The sequence below is a fragment of the Cryptotermes secundus genome, unplaced genomic scaffold, assembly GCF_002891405.2.
Source record: "Cryptotermes secundus unplaced genomic scaffold, Csec_1.0 scaffold263, whole genome shotgun sequence".
NCBI lineage: Eukaryota > Metazoa > Arthropoda > Insecta > Blattodea > Kalotermitidae > Cryptotermes > Cryptotermes secundus.
Window position 1 is genome coordinate 1,334,021 of NW_019738352.1, and position 21,171 is coordinate 1,355,191.

Sequence of the window (21,171 nt, forward strand, 5' to 3'; positions counted from 1 at the left end):
AAGTAAATATAGGATGTAAGGCTCACAACGTAATTATCCCTCGACTTACTAGCATCAGGAGCATTACATTAGCTTCAGTTAAAAACAGCTAATTCTTTATAAATCAAACCCGACAAAGAATTTTCTTTCAGTACTCCTTAACTGTATTTTGGACATCAATAACTAAACTCTGTTGTCAAGATAAGAGAAAAACTAAATTGGTTGAGGCACTATGCTACAAGTCGGAAGGTCGCGGGATCGAATCCCGATGAGGTGGATATTTTCAATTTACCCAATCCTTCCAGCCGCATTATGGCCCTAGGGTTGACTCAGCCTCTAACAGAAATGATTACCAGAAATATTCTTGGGGGTAAAGGGCGGCCGGCGCGTGAAGCTGACAAACTTAACAGCATCTATGAGCCGATTGTCTAGAAAATATGGGAACGTCAACATCTCACAACCCTGTGGGCTTCCACGGCCTGTTACAGGGATAGTTTTACTTTTACATACATTAGCCATATTCGCATGTCCATGATTGCTAAATGTTTCATATTTTTCCAGTCACAAATCCAGTCTCTAGAACCGGTGGTTCCGTATATAACCCTGCTTAATTTCTCTCTGCTGCTTTCGGATAAGCGGATAAACGTCGCTGTAATTGTGTTCGCTGGTGTGTTACGAGAATTCATGCAGCGATTATGGAGCAACAAATGAAGCTTACACTGAATGACACTATAACATTTCCTCCATTTACTGCTTTTCGTTCATCTTTCTGCCATGTTGACTGAAACGGCATCACTCTTAAGCTGCAATATGGCCTTACGGCTGTCTGCACATATCGCTTACATTTATATTCTGCAACTGAATTATTTAACGACGCTGTCAAAGCTTCCACATGACGCCGAATTGTAGAATGATTAGTGAATTAGAAGTCAAGAGTGTGGGAGAAAGTGATCGTGGCCTACTTAGAGATAATATGTACATAATTATCTGGAATACCACGAACAACTTCACGTCAGTACCAACGGTTTTGGGCCAGGTCTTGAACCCGGGACCCCCATATTCTAATAGAAGTGGTACGCACTCGACAGTCTCTTTGTTCTATTGTTCAGTTTCTCCTATACTAATTAAATTAACCATTATGATCCAAAACTAGATTTTTTCATTTAAGAGCATAAAAATGCCCATAAAACCTGTTTCTGCGTTTGTGAACACGTGCAGGTGTTATGATCTGAGCAAAGAATGCACGCTTCACAGGAACTTTCATAATATAAAAATAGAGGGAGGGTTGTACAAATTTCGCTGCTTGTCTGACACTCAGCACGAAAACTCTTCTCAGTATCAAGCTGGCATGATGCTATGTAGGTAATATTGCCTACAGTCAATGGTCGGAATGCGTGTGATAGCCACGGGATGGGTATGAGATATTTCTTGTGATAGAATTAACATCATAGCCTGTATTCATTGAAGTAACCACCTCTCAGGATTGCCTTAGCAGCGCTGTCTCTAATTCCTTGTCTCTCCCTTTTCTTTCGCGCTTTGTATTCCTTCATTTTTTGTTTGATTCGTACTGTCTTAATCCTTCCTTTGTTTTCCTTCTTCTTAAATTTCTCCCTCTATTTCGTGGTTGGCGTCTTTCTTTCTTAATTTTATTATTCATAACTACTTCCTTCCATCTTCCTGTCGTTGCTCCCTCCTTTATTCCCTTCTCCTTATTTCGTATCCGTTTGTTTCTTTCATTCATTCTTTACTTATTTCTTTCCTCCTTCCTTATTTTTTCTTATTATTATTTCGATTTATTTTTAGCTTAAACAAAGATGTAATCATAAACCGTTACTAATGTAAGATTGGAGGCCGTTTATGATCATTAGTATATCTAAGTATACCTAGTCATAAAAAAGCTGCAGCAAGAACATGAAAGAGATTTCGGATAAAATGAAGGGGCAAATTGTATACAATTTAATGTGGAGTAATATGTTGGTTATGTTACAGTATCAACATACCAGGGGGAGATCCTTAAACTTTCGAAGATCACGAGGTCCGAGATGGGGGCGTACCTGTGTATAGCTTCTAATGGAGTCCCGCCTTCAGTCAGCAAGAGGATCATGGTCAACGTACACTGTAAGTTTCAAGCCCATAACACTGTCTGTCTGTCTGTGTCTCTGTCTCTTTATGTGTCTCTAGCCCTTGTGGACCTTTGCCGTTTTTGAGTTTCCTGATCCATACACAGTCGGTAAGACTCCTGGGACGGGGGATCAGCCCGTCTCAAGGTCGCTACCTACACACAGAACAACATAAACAACGAATAAATCACACAGACATCCACTCATCGAGTGAGATACGAACCCACAGTCCCATTGTTCTAGCGGGCGAAGTCGGTTCATGGCGCACACCACGCGACCACTTTTATCGGCCCAATAACACACTGTTCTGCAGTAAAGAACTCTTGTACTCTAGAATGCCGCTTCGCAAGAAACTGAGTCAGGTCCATCTCAATTATCCGTCAAATTCGCATAAGGTGAAAACATTTTTATTGGAGCATTACTCTTATATTGCAGTAAAGTAAAGTAAGTAAATGTATTCCTGTAAGAGGCCGTGGAGGCCAATAAGTTTGTGAGATCTTGAGGTTCCCACATTTTCTAGGCAGTCCGCTCATAGTTGGCGGTAAAGTTGTCAGCCCTACGCGCCGGCCGCCTTTACCCCAAGAATATTCCTGGTACTCATTTCTGTTGGAGGCTGAGTCGACCCCAGGGCCATAGTGCGGCTGGAAGGATTAGGTCAATTGAAAAAATCCAATGACCTCAACGGGAATTGAACCCGCAACCTTCCGGCTTCTAGCATTGTGCCTCAACCACCTATGGTACCGCGTGCCCCCCTAATTCTATAGTATTGTCACGTGTTGGGGTTTCCATGACAAATGTTAACGAGTTCTGGACTGGTGATTGGATTTATTAACACTTCTTTTAAAATCTCTCTTATTCACACTCGCTGATCAACTCACTCCATAAATCACTGGGACATGCTCCATTCTCGTATACTCTCCTGTGCATGTGCTCTCGACTTAACTGTCAGTCAAAATCAGAATTATTTCACGACTGGCGGTTTACCACCGATCAGTTCGTCTTGGCATCAGGCATCTTGAGACTCACTATCAGAGATTTTTTTTTATTTGAAATCTTGTGGAAATAGTTCCTATGTAGCATCTTCTCTGACGAGAAAATAGTGTCGTGTTTTATGAATATGCTTGGTCTTTCTTTAAGTGCACAATTCGCACATATTGCATGTTCTTGGAAAAGTCCCCCTTTTGCTCTACGCGCAAGTCCTCTGTCGGCACAGGCTTTACAGAGCAGGTCATACCTATCTTACGTATATTCTGCTACAACGGCAAATTAGTCACTTGAACGGTCGTTAGCTTGACCACCGCCAACTTTATATATGGCTTTGCCGTGTTCTATACAACTAACATGTTCATTCTCATGATTTTGTATGACTTCTCTTTGCTACATGCACAATATTTTATATAATCACATACATATGGAAGGTTGAAAGCTGTGTACAAATAGCGGGGTAGTGTGGAACTTGAAAATTTCCAATGATGCGCAGAACCCTCTTTTGTAGGCGCCGAAATTCTAAGAGGCTAGTGTCTGCCGCTAATTCCTTGACGGGACAGTCTAAGTCATTAGTTTTTTTGTTGTTTGTTTTTTGTATTTGGGGCACTGTCGGCCAACTCCCTGTTTTATGGTGCCAATGAAAACTGGAGTATAGATTTAGAAAACCACGTTTGTGATAAACATACATAACATCGGCATTATACTGTTTTGTGAATAAATACACAATAACAAGCTCGCTGGTAATGGACTACGAAGGTTCAGCACTAATATCAAAGCCCTTTCTCATATATATGTACCTCACCCACATTCTTGAACCTCGTCAAAATTTGACTTTCTAAATCGCATTCAAATATAATGTGGCAATGATTAATAGTTGTTTTCCTTGGCACTATAGCCCCAGTGGGCCTAGGCCTACCTCCATAAACTTCTCCGTTCACTTCGGTTTTTCTAGATCTTACACATTCGGTAGGACTCCTTGGGCGGGTGATCAGCTCGTCGCAAGGCCTCTACCTGTACACACACACAAATCAACATCCATGACCTGAGTAGGATTCGAACCCACGCTCCCGGTTTCCAAGCGAGCGAAGACAGCACATGCCTTAGACCGCTCGGCTACCGTGACCGGCGATGAATAATTTATTCAGCAGTTATTGCTCTGCTTTTCGTAGTCACGTATGCTCTTGACGTCAGCCTTCCGCTCTGTATTTTACCTGAACGCATCTGCTCACTCACTGCACTTACTTCCTCTTTCACCTCCACTGGCATTGAGTTGAAGAGAAAACTTACTATTCTAACGAATTAGCTGACCCACCGACTGACTGCAGACGTGTCCCCTTTGGGAAATGTCTAACGACTTCCCGGTGAGATCGAACTTCGAATTTAGCTAAGTCGTTTGTCAAACTTACCGGAAAGCGTCAAGAGAGGTCTCGATAGTTCGATGCGACCACAGCGGCCCCCACTCCCACGCAAATATATCAGTCGCTGTAATACTCATGTTTACAACATAATTTGTAGAACCACTAGGGAAACAGATTAGAATAAAATATTAGAATGAAGTTTCTACATATACTTAGCATGTTAGGTGATTCTTACCTGTTACGCTAATGTTTGTGGCTGTCTTCTCTGAACATTACAACATACTACATTCTTATTCTACAAAAGCAAGAAATTTATTAATTAGCTATGCATTTATGAAGATATCTATTTTCTGGGTTATAACATTATGTAATTCTCTGAAAGTCAACCGAAGTTTCGGAGGAACATATCTCCTCCATCTTCAGGGCCCAAGAATGATCCAAGGAAGGAAGCAGAGAAAAAAAGGATCTGCTTCACAGTCATTTCTTGCTTGGCTTACTTTTCCACCCTGAATTTTGATGCGACATGTTCCTCTGAAACGTCCGTTGACTCTCCGGGGACTACATGGCGACATATCGCAGAAGACGGAAAGACAGATTGTTGTATTTATATTACGTAAGCTATTCATTCATCTGTGCTCTCTTAATTAATATTAATGATGTGCTTTGTATTAAAGATGCAAGAATGTATCTTAATCTACTTGTAAAATCCCACGTTACACTTGTAGTGCCTGTAGTTGGCGCACTGTATATTCGGACCCCATACTATTGAATGATCTCCACAAATATGTACCACCTCGATAAAAAGTACCATGCAATTTTGATTCCTTGCAAACAGCCCAGACCGCTTGATCATTTGGTTAACCATGCGATCGTGTGAGATTGGAACTTATGGTCTGCCCATCCCAGGGTTCTGGTAATTATTCGAAAGTGAACTTGAGGCCGAGGCGTGATCCCTGGCCACATGCAGTTTAATTGTTCCAGACATTGCTCTAGACTTTCAGGACATAGAGACACACCTCCATTAAGATTATCTCACCCGATTTGTGCTTTGAAAGTAACAGATGTTTCGGAGGAACATCCTTCCATCTTCATGATCGGGAAAAAGCAAAATAGAAAACACCATGAAACATTGGCTTGCAATCTGTTTCGTGTTAGTTTGTTGCTGTGCTTATTCTACGACCCTGAAGATGGAGGCGACATGTCCTCCTAAACATCGGTTTACTTTAAACGGATTGCACTCCATAGTATCCCAAAAATCTATTTTGTTTCTTTTGTATTTTTCTGTTTTCTTGCACTTTTGCAATGAATTTGTAAAGTGCGGCTCCTAGCCTGATCTAAGCTGTCTTTCCGTGTGTCTGTACACATGTAAGAAGCTGAGAACCACTGAGCCTAGTTTCATGAGCATTAATATAATTTCCTTTTTACATTGTCACCCCGTGCCTACTCTTCATAATTGTGTGAGACTTGCGGTTCTCATGAGGACTGCATGAAGATTACTGACTTCTGTAACGCGGCTCCATATTATTTCCTTCTGAAGATGGAGGCAGCACGTTTCCCCGAAACCTCAGTAAAATCTGCTAGTATACGCAGCTTCATATCCTAGTCTGTATACTACTTCTGTTAACTAATTCCTTCCTTGTTTCCTTTTTTCCTTTTTTTTTTTCCTTGGCACTACAGTCCCAGTGGGCCTTGGCCTAACTCCATGAACTTTTCCGTTCACTTCGGTTTTTCTAGATCTTACACATTCGGTAGGACTCCTTGGGCGGGTGATCAGCTCTTTGTGAACTGCCTACATGTACACGAACACAGATAAACGCACACAAAAACTAAACATCCATGCCCTGAGTGGGATTCGAACCCACGATCCCGGTTTCCAAGCGAGCGAAGACAGTACATGCCTTAGACCGCTCGGCTACCGTGACCGGCACAGAGAGGGGAGAGAGAAGAAGTGGTGGTCGTAGTGAGAGACACTACATTGGGGGCGGGGGGGGGAAGAAACTATATTTCAGATTTTGAAGGTTCCCAGGCAGTGCCCGCTTGTCCTTCTGGTAAAGATAGAGCATATAATCTGATTTTTGTTTGTTTGTTTTTGCTAACGTTGGGAGGGCTATATTAAGGCGAAATTTTGATGTTAACAATGGGAGGGCTGCATGTGAGGCATGCAGTGCAACGTGGAATTGGGTACCAACTCAGCATTTGCTCTAGTACCGAGGAAAACCACGGAAAACCTTGGTCGAGCTGGCCGGTNTTCCTTACTTACATCTTATTTTCTTTCCCCTTTCCTCCTTTCCATATTTCGTTCATCCTTTATTTATCTGTTTGTTCATTTCTCTCACATGTGCACATATCCATCAAGTTTAGCTAAAATGAAGTTAGTCTATGAAGGGAAACTCAGTGATTGCAAAAACTCATTCATTATTGGCTAACGTCTTGCGGAGAGAGACCGATTCAGAGAATCATCTCTGGGTTTCCGCATAAATTTTCTGGGAAAATGCACCGTAGACAGAGTATGGGAAGGGTGCAGAAAAAAGAACAAGTTCTGCATATTAAAACATGCTCATATTTTGGAGAGTGCGATGAACCGTGTGGCACGTATAATTTTCATTTCATTGCAAAACAACGCGCCACGAAAAACATATAATAAAAGGAAACAAAGCCACATGAAATACGTTACGTGATTGGTTCACACAGGGTTATTCCCCATGCAATAAGCGAAATACTTCATAGATGCATCATTGTGTGTGAATTAAATTTCCTGTGTGCCAAGGACGACAGTGGGAGTGGAATGAGGTTTCACATTTACAGCTCTGAGGTTACAGGGGTCTTGAGTCACAAATTGAATGACTTCATTTATTGTTGTGTTCAACATTAGATTACATAACCTTTGCTGATGTTAAGATGCGTTTCCGGTCATATACCTCTCAGAAGATATGAACGCTACGTTGTGTGAATTTAATGCTAGTTTCCTCAGACATTCGAAATTATAGCTCTCGTATTGTCATTTATATGCAGTGTCACTGAACTGTAATCCATTTCGAACACTTTCGTAACTTGCCTTTTGAATTTGCAATTTTTCCGCAGCCTAACTTGACGATGGTGCTGCCATCTTCGGGCCTTCAAACGTACAAGGTATACATTTCGTCTGTCCTACGGCGTCCACATGTCCGACAAGGTTAGATCTAGCAGTAGCTATGCAACGGCCTCATTGGAAAGACATAGGCTAGTTATTAAAATTTTACTTGCTCATTGTTGCTACATGCAGAGTGAAATTCATGTACTTAATTTGGGGAGATTTCATACCCCTAAAACAAATGCCATAAAGAAGCGTGCTGCAACAATAATGTGACATGACGCCTGAAAGCCGGAATTGTGCAGTCAGAGAAGCACAACAGAGACGTCTGTTGCTAGACAACGGCTAGTTGAAGCACATTTCCGCGGCAACGAATACGCTTGTATAAATCAACAAGTTTCCCGAAGATTGACACATGTTTCATGGCAACAGAGAATAACAGGGGAATCAACTGTCCGACTGGGTGTTCTATATTCGGTCCGCATGGAATTAGCTCAGTCCGAGATTAAGTCATACTGAGCAGTACTTCCGTATGGAGGCGGGGTCGAATACCTCCACCGTAACTCTGCGAGTCATAAGAGGCGACGAAAAGGGAAGTCACGAGTCCTACGGGACTCGAACCCGAGATTGACTGCGCTGGCGAGGGTCAGCAGCAATTGTAAATGAAAGACCCGTCGTCTCGTCAGAAAGAGAGCCCCACATCAACAAACCCGCAACAGTCTGACAATAAAAATCTGGTGGTAAGCCCCAGATGGGTGCTTTATTCCAAAACACACTGACCGACTGAGAGTCGGTCGTAACATAAGACTCGACTCGACTCGACTCCAGTCGTACTGAACAGTGGGAGCCTGCAGGAAAGAGACCAGTCCGAGGCCCAGAAGAAATACAGTGAGAGGCTCGTTATGGACGTGGAGTTTAATGTGTGAACTGTTATCATCAACTGGAATTGTAACAGACACGTCCAATAAATCCAGTCATCAAATCTAGAACCCACAATTATTCGTCAGGCTAGGCCCTTACACCTGACAATGTGATTATGATGTGACCCATCTCCGAAAATATTTTGGCCAAAACTTTGAAGGAATATAGTGCTGAAATTGACTCGTGTGTTTGATTTCAGTTCATCCGGTTATTCAAGTGCCAAACCAGCTGGTGGGTGCTCCACTGAACACTGACGTCACCCTCGAATGCTACGTGGAAGCATCACCCAAATCAATCAACTACTGGGTTCGACACACCGGTAAGTATTAGTCTTTGAAGGGTTACAATGATTGGTAATTGAATTATAACATAGAGACACTTTCTAAATGTGATAGATCAGTATCGCTCAGCCAAGCGGTTGCTGAATATCTATACATTATATTATTTCTTTACGCAGATGAAAACATTAGTTCTCTACAAGCAGAAACATAGCATGTTTTGTGTGTTGAACATTTCGATTGTCTGTCACTTCCTGTATACGTAGCAATCAGTAAGTCAGCTGTTTATGCGACTACATTTCTTACTGCTGAATACCGGCTTGATAATATGGGAAACTCCCTGTCGCTTAAATTGTTTAATACGCGCAAATATAATCGCCAGTTATGCCCTATCTACCTCTGAGCAAAATTAATAGGCAACAATATCCCGCCCAAGTAGTTTCCAACGCCTCTGGTAGATGGGGGAAATATCAGGTACCGACAGCCGACCTCGTTGGCTGAACGGGGCTGATAGCACGCACCAGTACCGGTAGGGTATGGGGACAGTAGAAATTAAAGGGGTACGTACAATGGACCAATAACTGGTCTAAGTGCATGGGGAAACCCATCCCCTCTAATTCAATTCAATTCAATTCNCTAAGCTACGGACTGGACACCTTAAAAATCTGGGTTCGATTCCTGATGGGGGTTAGAAATTTCTATATTCTTCACTGAGACACACCCAGGATTTTGACTCATCCAACCGCCTTCCCTTTGATGCCGGGGATACTGTGAGGGGTGCACTAAGCTGACCGCTCACTTCAGTCTAGTGTGAAGGGTACAACCCGTCACTCGACAATAGGAGGCGACTAACTATGGAAAACTTAAAACATTTAGTAATTGTGAACTGCAACAGAAGAGAAGTTGAAAGTTCGGAGAGCTAAATGTGAGTACCATTGGCTTTTTAAATTTGTAATGAATTGTTGCATGGTTTTTATTTAAGTATAGCTTTTTATTGCAAGTGAATCATTCAGTGATTATATAAAATGAACTTAAATATTGATTTGTTGGTCCTAAATAATATAAAATCAATTTTAATATTTGGTATAAATCTTTATGTGCATATTGCTGAAGCTTTTCATGCATAAATGCATACATATTTAATGGATTAATAGGGCATAAAAATCCGGTCCCTTCTAATGACATTTCAAGCATGTCAGATCTCAATAAATATCTGACCTTCAGTTCTCTAGTTGAAACATACGGAAGGGTAACCGGACGGGACAGACATCATCATAATCTGCGTTCTCTTCCTCTGCGTTGAGCAAAGAAAATGTAATGCGCTGCACTGCACAGAAGGCTGTTTGAGCTGTGCAAAACAGACAGAATACCTGTCCTTAGAATATGTCTGCTCTTTTCCCCTTTTCGTAAATCGCAAAAGGCTGAGAACTACACCGCCATATGTTTGAACTGTGATACGATAGCGGTAAAAAGTTAATGGAAATGAATGTGGAAGGAGACAGTATCATCCGCTCTAACAGTTTTGAATTTGCTTCGACGACCTGGAGAAAGCAACAAACAATCGCTGAGAATGGCCGTCCCCGAATACCGCTATAATAATGTGGCGTATTTGCTCAAACCAAGAACTGTGGAGGCAGAGGGACAGCCGTTGCTAGGTAACAGCCCGTACACACGCAACAGAGGAACGCGTCATGTACGCTGTGACGTCACCTAACAGTAGAAGAGGTGTTGTAGGCGGCATTCTCTGTGACCCGCGCGGCCCTTATGGCTAGGCAGCAATGCGGTAATAACATCTCTGCAGCAGTGAATAAACCCGCAACGACAGAGGAGCGATGTTTTCTGTGGATCCGCCCCTTGTCTATGTAAAGAGGATCATACGAAAGGCCAAGCATTGCGAGTCGTAGGAGGCGACGAAAAGGGAAGTGTTAAAACTGAGAGAGTTAAATATGGTAGCGAGTCCCAAGGGACTCGGACCCGAGAAAGACTGAGCTAGCGAGACCAGCAACATATACGAAAGACCTCGTCAGAGAAGGCGACCCACAAGAAAAGATCTTAACTGTGAAACAATAATAAATCTGGGGCTCGACACCAAGACTTACTGACTGACTGACTGACGGACCGTCAGTCGCAATGTGACTTTCACTTTATCCAAGCATATTAATAAGGGACAAACCCGCCTTCTCGTCAGAGAGAATGCTACATAAGGACTATTACCTCAAGGGTTCAGATGGGAAATATCTATATTTGGGTATCAAGGGGCTTGACTCCAAGAGGAACTGACTGGCAGCAAACCGCCAGTCGTAAAGTAACTCTGACTGGAATTAGAATTTGAGTTCCGGAGGTGACAATTGCAGTAGAAGATTGAGGGAGCCTCCGCAGTTGGCGGAACAATGGCAAGACAGGAATTAGGTTGTGCAAAGAAAATTTCATGTGTGATTATAAGGGACAGTGAGACTGTTATGAATCCGTTGCCAGGAAACGACTAGTTGAGAGTGTAATAGACTGGGGACATTAATATGTGTAACAGTGAACTGTAAAGTGTGGAAAAAGTGATAGAGCTGTAATTGCCTGTAGTTCCGCATGAGGTGTTTAAGGTGTCAACAAATCCAATCATCCAATCCAAATCCCGTCTAATAGTCATACACCCCAAAGTCGTATCAACAACTGAAAATAAAGTAAAGGTATCTCTGTAACAGGCTGTGAAGTCCCATAGGGTTGGGAGATGTTGAGGCTCCCACATCTTCTATACAATCGGCTCACAGATGGCGGTAAGGTTTCCAGCCTTAGGCGCCGGCCGCCCTTTACCCCCCATGAAGATTCCCTATACTCATTTCTGTTAGAGGCTGAGTCTGCCCCAGGGCCATAGCGCGACTTCCAGGTTTAGGTCAATTGAAAAAATCCATCTTAGTAAATGATATAATGGAAACGGAAGTCATAACCACTGGAATAAAGTTCTGGTGACAAATGCTATTCACAACAGTTATGATACAATCCAAATCAGTGCGGTTATTTCATCAGAGGGTGACATTTACTCATTACTCCATTTAGTTAACAGTTTCTAGCTATGCCAATTCAATTAGTGTCTTTTTTTTGCATTTCTTACTGTGTGTCCATACCAAAGCATTATTTTTGTTTTTGTCCTATCCAGAACACGTTACTGTATGCCTCTTCTGTCTCGCTCTATTTAATTTTCAGTCGTGTTCAATTCTTTAATCTGAAAAAGCTGGAATAATTAATTTTTCGGTGTTTCAGTTCATCTCTTCATGACCACCCTTGCTAATGTACAGTGGACGCATTCTTGACCATCCCAATGTCAAGCTTCATAGAGTACATCTCCCCAGCTTTGCCATTTGCCTCTTCTCTAAACACGAATTTTCCCTTTCATTAGAAAAACATTATTTAGGTTAATAATTTATTCACAACATGTATGTTCTCGTTTCCACCTTCATCAGCATACGTCACACCAGTCCGTTGTATCATCCACTTCCTCTACACGTGTGTTGCCTCTGTAAACTAAACTTCATCGTCTCCCGTCGGCCAATTACAATCCAAGTTGCACAGTCACAAAATATTTAATTACTACTTCCTTTTCTCGTATCAGTGGACAGTGACATGGCAAGAATTAGTGTGGGTGTACGAAGTGATTAAATAAAGAGTTCCATTCAAAGCGTGTTATTATAGCATAGAGCAGATAAAGTGAAGTGGCTTATTCTATCCTATTGTGACGCCTGAAAGTCCAACTGTATGAAACGCCTAAGTAGTAAACTGAACCGAGATATGTACTCGTATATAATTCTGTCACTGGGTTGTTACACCATGTAAATGTTGCCGATTTTTTGGAAGTACGAGTAGATACTTCTTAATTCATGGTGGAAGTTTTACTTCTTTTCTGAAGACGAACGCAACACATACCACCAAAACGCAGGCAAAATTGCCAACATTCACACAGAGTAACAACGCGAGAACAATTAACATAACTAATTAAACACCATGGGAACCTAAAAGTCTAAGTCAGAGTCAGAATTACTTTACGACTAGCGGTTTATAGCCAGTCAGTTCCTCTTGGCGACAAGCCCCTTGAGACTCACGACCAGTACTTTTTTTTAACTAAGCACTAGGGGTCGTAGTCCTTATGTAACATCATCTCTGACGAGAGACTTAGTCTGTCGTTTACAATTGTTGCTGGCCCTTGCCAGCCCAGTCACTCAGATCCCAGTCCCGCGGGGCTCACGATGACATTTTACTGCCTCAGAATCGAGACTCCGCCAACCTGGAGGGCATGGTCCCCACATTTATATGCCCCAGTTATACCCCCAAGGCACGAGGTTCCCTTTTCATCGCCTCCTACGACTCGCAAGACTATGGTGGAGGTATTCGAACCCGTCTCCACAGGGATAAAAAGGCAGTATCTGAAGTAATGTAATATGTATATTGTAGCATATGGACCCGTTGGTAGGTAGAGAACGCTAACAAACAGGTTCACACGGCAAATAATCAGCACGCAATAACAGAGGAACTGTTGGAATCGGTGTCTTCTGTGGTCCGCCATGCGGTCGTTGCTACGCAACGGCTCCGTAAACACGTCTCCGCAGCAACAGTTGAATTACAACAATATAATAGCTTTGTTTTCTACGCGGTACATGCCAAGGGGTTATAAGCGGGACGAAATTTAGAGCTTAATTAACTTAGTTAAAAGGATTTAATGCGAATGGCATTATAATGCATCGCTATGAGCTCAGTAAACAGCTGCAAGAACTATACGTAGATGTAGCCTTGTTCTCCAGCTCTGTTAGCTGGTCATCGAATTTATTTGGAACTGAATGATAACATGGCAGAATTTTGGTTGAAAACTGCTGTGCTAGATTTATTTCATTCCTTCAAACTCTATTGTTAGTTTTTATCCCAAGCCCTGAGACCTCTAATTTGCATTATCGCGTTCATAGTGGTTAATAGCGGGATCATAAGTGTGTTTGCGTAAGGGCTCTTTATATCTGGCTGCGTGGCTGAGTGCCGTGAAACTGCTTCAAGTGATTATGAAGGGACGTTTACTTTCCACCATCCGCCATCATCTTATTGATTCATGTGCCACAGGCCTACACGCAGTTTTCTCGGCTAACACCACAGGTTATTCATTAAAAAGGCTGCATCATCATATCTCCGTCTTCTCTATCTATCTATCTATCTATCTATCTATCTATCTATCTATCTATCTATCTATCTATCTATCTATCGATCTATCTATCTATCTATCTACTGTTATTATTATTTTTAAGCATTGTAACTGTTATTTTTATTAATTTGTAAATTTTATTGTTTGCTGATGATCTAAAGTTTTCCGCGTCATTAACTCACCACATGATTGCCTATTACTTCAATCTGACAAAAATTCTAAAAAAATACTACAGATCCAAAGATAATTTTAGGAGGAAACCCTAAAAATCTTTCTAAACCAATGCACAGATGAGAAGATAATATTCAAATGGATCATAAACTTTTAAGATATATTGGATTTAGCTGGCTTAAAATAATGTCTCTTCTCTTCAATTTTCCCATTAAAACAGTTCGCATTCCTCTTATCTCACATCTTACAAGCGAAACATCTGAAAGATTACACGGTGTCACATCCCATAATATAAGTCTCTTCATAGTGAAGAATAGTTGGAATGTAACACTAATTCTGTCAGTTCTGACCACTATAGTGTGCGTTCATAATCAAAGCAAACCCACCCCTAGCCATAAAATATTCTGCACTAAGTACTTCAAGCGAATCAGTATTCTACACTTGGCTGAGTGCTATTGAATTCGTAAAGGCTTGTATTTATATTTTATAAATGGTAACTGTCCTTTTATTATGAGAAGAGCTGTACTAGTTACCTTCGAAAGCCATTTGAACTAACATTTCCATGAGAGTTCAACACGCTCTGAACAGCTCAATGGAAAGCTCTGTAAAATGCTCATTTCAAATAATTTGAAGAATGATGTAATATTCAATTTAGTCCTTCTTGACTTCGTCTTGAAATATTATGTCAGTCTGACTAACTAACTGACTAATTCCATATAGCAAAATCATTCACAAGCTCATAGTCCTTTACCTGGTAAAAAATTACCTTTTCCTATAGAATCTGAAAGTTCATGACCGTGTTCACAAAGCGCTCGCACCGTGACCCTGTCCTCAGCTTTATAAAGCCAGTCCATATCTGAGCATCCGGTTTATTTCGGATTAATTTTTTTTATTTTACCTACACCAAGTACTGCCTTCTGTTCAGATGTACAGATTAAAATTCTGTGTGTATTTCTCATTTTTCTGCTTTGTGCTACATATCCCGGGCAAAATATTAATCAGGCGTTTCAGTTATGAAGCTCTTTGCCTTTGAAAATTAAAATACTTTCTTCAGTTGCTGGTGATATTCCTGTCTAATTTACGAGATGATGGTAAATGTACTGCAAGTAGGTTGCACACACAGTGGCTGCCTTTCCTAGGTTCTTTGCACTTTTGGTCGGGCGTGGTCTTGAGTCTCATATCTTATCAAGGATGCTTCGGATATATTGACGGCTTGGTTACACGTCATCCGATCAATGACCGAGATAACACGGTTGGGTGTATGGCCTCAACAACACAACGAAGTTTCCGATTTGTTTAAAGTCTGAGGTAATTCCTAGACGAGGTATTTTAAACCACAAATAGCCAACTCACTTAAATTAAGAAAATCAATAACATAATCTCTAGCATACCAGGCTTCCAGAAAGAAATTATTAGCCAAAGCGAATTGAAGACAACCGGCGTCAAGTAACTACAGTTATAGCTCAGATCTAAATGTTCTGCCCTCTGTTATTTCTTAAGCGGTCATCAGACTTAAGTAGTAACCGGTAAAAAGGTAAAGTTCTCCCTGTGTTTAACTAATTAATCACTGCGCCATGAAGGTGTATGAGGGAGTGGATGTATAGATCCACATTTTCTTCACCTCAGCACTAGTTAGAGGTGAGTGGTCAGCTTCAAGTCCCGGCTGCTTTACCCGAGAGAAGATCCTCCAGTATCCATTGGATAGGAGGCTGGGTGGGCCCCAGAGCCGGTCTGGACGACGTGGAATAAAGAGAATTTTTTACTCAACCGGTACTCGAACTCCGAACCCTCAGTCGTCCAGCCAGTAGCTATACCGACTGCGCTATCTCGGTTGAAATAATTAATTGTACACATGTTGTTCAAGTTGTCGGTCCTTCACTAGCCGGCTCAGCGGTAACTACTGTGTCTGCTGTTCGGGAGGTGCGAGGTTCGAATCTCAGCTTGGGCACCAACTCTTCTTTCTCGGTCCCCCCCATGCAAGCGTCGGGATAGGACCTCATATAAGGTCAGGATCCTTTCCCTCCATATGTACCCCAATTCCGGGTTCACTGATGGTCCTGCTATTTCACACTGTTCTCTGTGAGCTAATCATGGAGTCCTTAAAAAACCCTAAATAAATAACATCTTCTCACTGTTGCATTCCAATTCCAATCCATTCGAATCCCACTCAGGGCATGGATGTTTGTGTGCGTGTTTCTGTGTTTGTCTACAGGTAGAGGCCTTGCGACCAGTTGATCACTCGCCCAAGGAGTCCTACCGTATGTGTAAGATCTAGAAAAACCGAAGTGAACGGACAGTTAATGGAGGTAGGCCTAGGCCCACTGGGGCTGTAGTGCCAAGGGAAAAAGTGGTCAATAAATCCAATTACCAAACGGAACCTTGTCCATAGTTAACTGCTATACTTGACAAAACATGCATACTTACATACATGAAATCGTGGGCCTAGCTGCTGGCTCTTGCAGTGATCACCTTCAGTGATCTATGGTGCATCACTGTCCACCTTCTTTTATGGAATTACATTTAATCTTTTTATATTTTCATTCCTATTTCTGCATAATCACTTATATCACAGTAGTTTTACTACCCCTGCTTGAATGTAATTTGACATTTTAACAGTACGGTTAGTTTCATATACACGTGAAGAAATTATATATTGCAGGGGAGTGTAGAGCAGCCATTAATAAATAAAGTTCCACGTCGTATTACCCTTATCATTCTACTTATCGTCCAATAAATACTTTAATTCCGATGCATCATAGCAACGCATTTGCAAGAGACCCGCATTCTCCCCAGATTTAAACTCTGATAGTTTTTCTATAACCCAACGCAAGAACTTGATTCTCTGAGTACGTGCAGTTCGTCTGATATTGTATTCTGATATCCAAAGCTATTATTTTATTAGTGTCATTTGCATACAGAATTGTTCATCCAGAGTTACACAGAAAGCTCCTCTTTATATAAACACTGCGGCTTTGAAATGAACCCTTTTGCTGTGTACTTGGACTGATAAGAAAGACAACTTGTATCTACTTCCGACGGATTGATTGATTAGTTGAAAGATCCAGTGACTGATTTATGTGAGGTTACGCGGGTGATGATAATAGTGATTGCATTTTAGTTGACAAACAACCGAATTGCAGTGCCAAAGAGGTGAAAGACACGACGATGACAGGACAAAACAGAGTTTGAAGAGGTTCGTAAAATATGGAACAATAGCTTAATAAAAGACAGAATTTCTGGAAAATAAATGTTAAGAGGGCGTTTGTGTTGATGTTTTCGATATCCTGCCAACAAAATTTGATACTCTCGTGGAAGGAATTGTTCTCCCGTAATATGTGACCTCACTTCTCTCCGGAATTCTTCAGAAAAAATCATGGTTACAGTGGATCTCTCCAGCAGCAAACTGAAATGAGAGATTCCTTTAGCCCTTTATGAATCAAGTCATCAGATATAGAGAAGACGTAAGAAAACAACGATTTTGTTTAATTACCCCCTACTTCATCTTCATCTTCTTCCGCTTCTTGTCTTCTCATAACTTCTAATTACGCTCTTAATCTTCCTTCCTTTCCTATTTCTTTTCCTCATATACCGTTTTATTCCAACTTCTCATTTTTCAATTTCCTCTTCTCCATTCATTTCTCCTGATCCTCCTCTTCTTCCTTTTATCTTCTGCGTTTGCATTCCTTTCTCTATTTATATTTCCTCTTCTCATTGTCCTTTTTCTTCACATAGCACCGTTTTCTAGTGTTTCTCCTCCTTTATTCTTCTTCTGCCCCTCACTCTCCCATATTTTCCTCCTTTCTCTTCTCTGATTTTCCATTTCTTGCTTCCTCTTAACCACTTTCTCCTTCATATTTTCGCCTTTCTCTTTCTTCGAGTCATTACCGTAGCGTTCAGAGTATAAAAGGCATAGGATAAGTTGTGTATTAAGTGTGGTGTAAGGGCCGCGCCATAGCTCAAGCGGTTAGTGCTGGCTTCCCACCGCGGCTGCCCGGGTTCGATCCCGAGTCTGGTCAAGTGCGATTTGTGGTGGACAAAGTGGCGTTGGGGCAGGTTTTCTCCAAGTACTTCGGTTTTCCCTACCAATCTTCATTCCACCAATTGCTCCACAATCACCCTCACCTATCATCTGGGGCTGGCACAATAGGCCAGAAGTGGCCGCAGTACAAGGAACTTAGTCCCACCCCACTAGCAATAAAAAGAGTATGATATATCTTTGGTACTTGTGGTGATTAGCGTTGGCAATTAACAAGAGATCGTTAGAAAGAGGAAGTGTATTGAATGTTTTTCTTCAGCTGGCACAGACCTGTAATCACTTTCTGATCAGAATAAGTTCTAAAATTACGAATCCTAGAAATTTGGTAAAAATCAAGCCATCGCAAGATTTGTACCAACATAAGAGATTATAAAACAGAAAATCCTCAACTTACTTACATATTACGAGTATAATTCGAGCTAGCAGTCCCACTGATTGAGATGCCTAAGATCGTACACGTCTCAGACCGGAAAAAACTAATTAATTATTAAAAACAGACGAACGTAAGTAAATAATAGTATAATATTTCTTAAACATGACAAGAGGGTATGGACAGGAACTGCCTCAGATTAGGGTCTAAGAGCGAGCTCTTATGAGGACGGTGAAGAACTTTCGTGTTAAGGAAATGAGAGTTTCTTTGCTTGTAGTGTAACTACGTATTAGCTTTTCAAGAACTACCCTGTTCCGTAGAGTTGGCTACAAATAAATCGTAAGGTAATCATTTCAGTATTAGTCCGAATGACTCCTACCATCTCCAGAAAGGCTATGAAGTGTGTAAGACATTAGTTATGTAGTAGCAAGCACTAATCAGCACAGATTACGAGTAATTACAGGGGACGCTGCCACTAAACAGTAGACTCGATGGGTAACGCATGATACAAACTTCGACGAGCGCCAAGTGCTTTCTCAAAGCGTCTTTTTAAGAATTTCTACAATTATTTTTAATACGTTTTGGAGGCCGAGAAAGAGACACAAAGACAAAGATATTGAATAGAAAGTGATTATATGGATAGCGAGTAATATTGCATTTATTATGAAGGGAATCACGTAGAAGATTTTCTGATGTATTCTAAAGGGTCCTGACGATGGTGTCCTTGGGGTCAGTTACTCCACAAATGGCGCAAGCGGTAGGCAAAAAATGGTTTTACAGCATGAAATTATCAAAGTAATAATATGCATAGGTTTTCATGGAATTCGTTTGTTGGCTCGCTTTGTTGCTTCAAATTTCTTCCTCCCTTTCTGTCTTATTTTTATGTATGTGCTTGCTTTATCACAATTTTGATTGCACATTTTCCTGTTATCTCCCATATACAAAGCCTGATTTCTGATTTCTATATAGCTGCAGCTATAGTGCTATAGAGTATCCAGTGATTGAGGTTGTCTCCTTTTAGCGGACCGAACAGAGTGGATGTCTCCCACCCCTCACCTGAGGATAGAAACGCATCCGTTTCCGAAACGTTGTGTTCTTTTATTTTTTAGAATCTCAGACGATAGACAAAGTCCAAAAAGTCAGCAATACTGAGAAACATTTCTGCTCTGATTTTTTAGGCAGTGCCCTATTGTTCTTTGTTCAAGGGGATTTGGAAAGATAGGCAATGGGAAGTTCTATGACTGTGCAAAATGCATAAGAAGTTGAGTTCGGATTTCAAGTCTCGGGAAGGATACAGCATCCCCATTACAAAACGAAATGATTAGTCTTGTTTAAGGATATAAACGCAGTGTTTTCTGCGAATGAAACGAAATCCGTGAATACATCCTGTGATCAAAATTCAGAGTGTATTATGAAGTCTGCAGTACGTGTACTCGTAGTAACCAAATATGGTCTGAAGAATTAGTCTTCGAAGCTTTATTTGCTTGGACCCGATGGCTACTCAGTTTGCAGTCGACTCCGCGTTGAGTTGTCAATTGCGGGAATACAAAACCACGAAGGAACATGCTCTCCGAGAAGAATAACTAACATGTTCTTTCCTTGGTACAAGTTCCATAACTTTACACTTATTAGACATGAATTTAACACGTCACCCTACTGCCATGTTTGTGGTCGTTGCTACGCATCAATAACTGAAGCGTGGATAAGAATCGTCATTCTTGCTTATAAGCCTGGGAAGTGTCTATTTGGATGTCGGGTAGAATACTGTTTATCTTGAGGTTTTTCGATATTTACATTAGTCTCTCGAGACAAATGATGGAATAATACATTAAAATCGACTATGGCCGCTTCTTTCCACATTCTTTTCGATTCGTTATCCACAGTCGACCTCGAATTCGACTCCACATGTCCTATGCGCTACAGATACACGTACATTTGACACGTGACCTTTGCGCTGAGTTTCTCAGGATTCTTTTTAAGGAAACAGATGTTCGCAGTCTGTGATTACTAGGTTTACTTGTAACCCTATTCTTGAAGTCACGGATTCGAATCCAGTTGCCTATTTAAAAGAGTGTAGCTTCATGTTCTTCTTTTTTATGCATTTACATTTTTATTGACAATTTCAAAATATTCATTTGCAGTAATAATCTTATCCCATCTTTTACATTGTACACAGTTTGAAAACGTTACAAAATAAATTAAGGTACAAGCAAAAAACTTAAAGTAGGACGTTACTGTCTTCTGGGACTAACGCCATGTAGCCTGGTATATAACGTAGACTTTTCGAAGGAATGTGCGACCTTCGTGTGCATTAAAGAGAGAGCCGATAATTTTCTCCACACTTGACGGCCCCTTAACCCAGAAGACAATAACTTCCATAGTCACCATTGTAAGACCATTAAGTCTTACAAGAAAAATTAACATTTTGGATGAAGGATCAGCAATAGAACCATTACAAGGGAGAACGTGAAATTTGGATAGCACCATATACGGAAGGTGTTTGAACCCGCGATTCCAGACTCTCAGAGCTCAGACGCACCCTATTACCGACACTGGATTCACAAGAATTGCTCCGAATTAATTTGGGAGTTCCCCTTCCTCGCCACACTCGCACTTGATTGATTAACGTTTTGTGGCGCCTCCGCTGCTCCTGTTATTGGCCTGAACATTGATGCCGACGCTTCAGCGAGATTTAAACACCCGGATGCTAC

The 21,171-nt window shown here is 41.3% G+C and overlaps 1 protein-coding gene across 3 annotated transcripts in view; it reads left to right on the forward strand.

The window, feature by feature from the left end:
- The window catches only part of LOC111870759 (lachesin), a 490,504-nt gene that overhangs the window by 436,722 nt on the left and 32,611 nt on the right, over positions 1-21,171 (forward strand). For all 3 annotated transcript variants that reach the window (XM_023863276.2, XM_023863277.2, XM_033753995.1), the window contains 2 exons: positions 1,969-2,097; positions 8,635-8,754. In XM_023863276.2, coding sequence (XP_023719044.1) covers positions 1,969-2,097; positions 8,635-8,754 — 249 coding nt within the window. The remainder of the gene's footprint in view (positions 1-1,968; positions 2,098-8,634; positions 8,755-21,171) is intronic.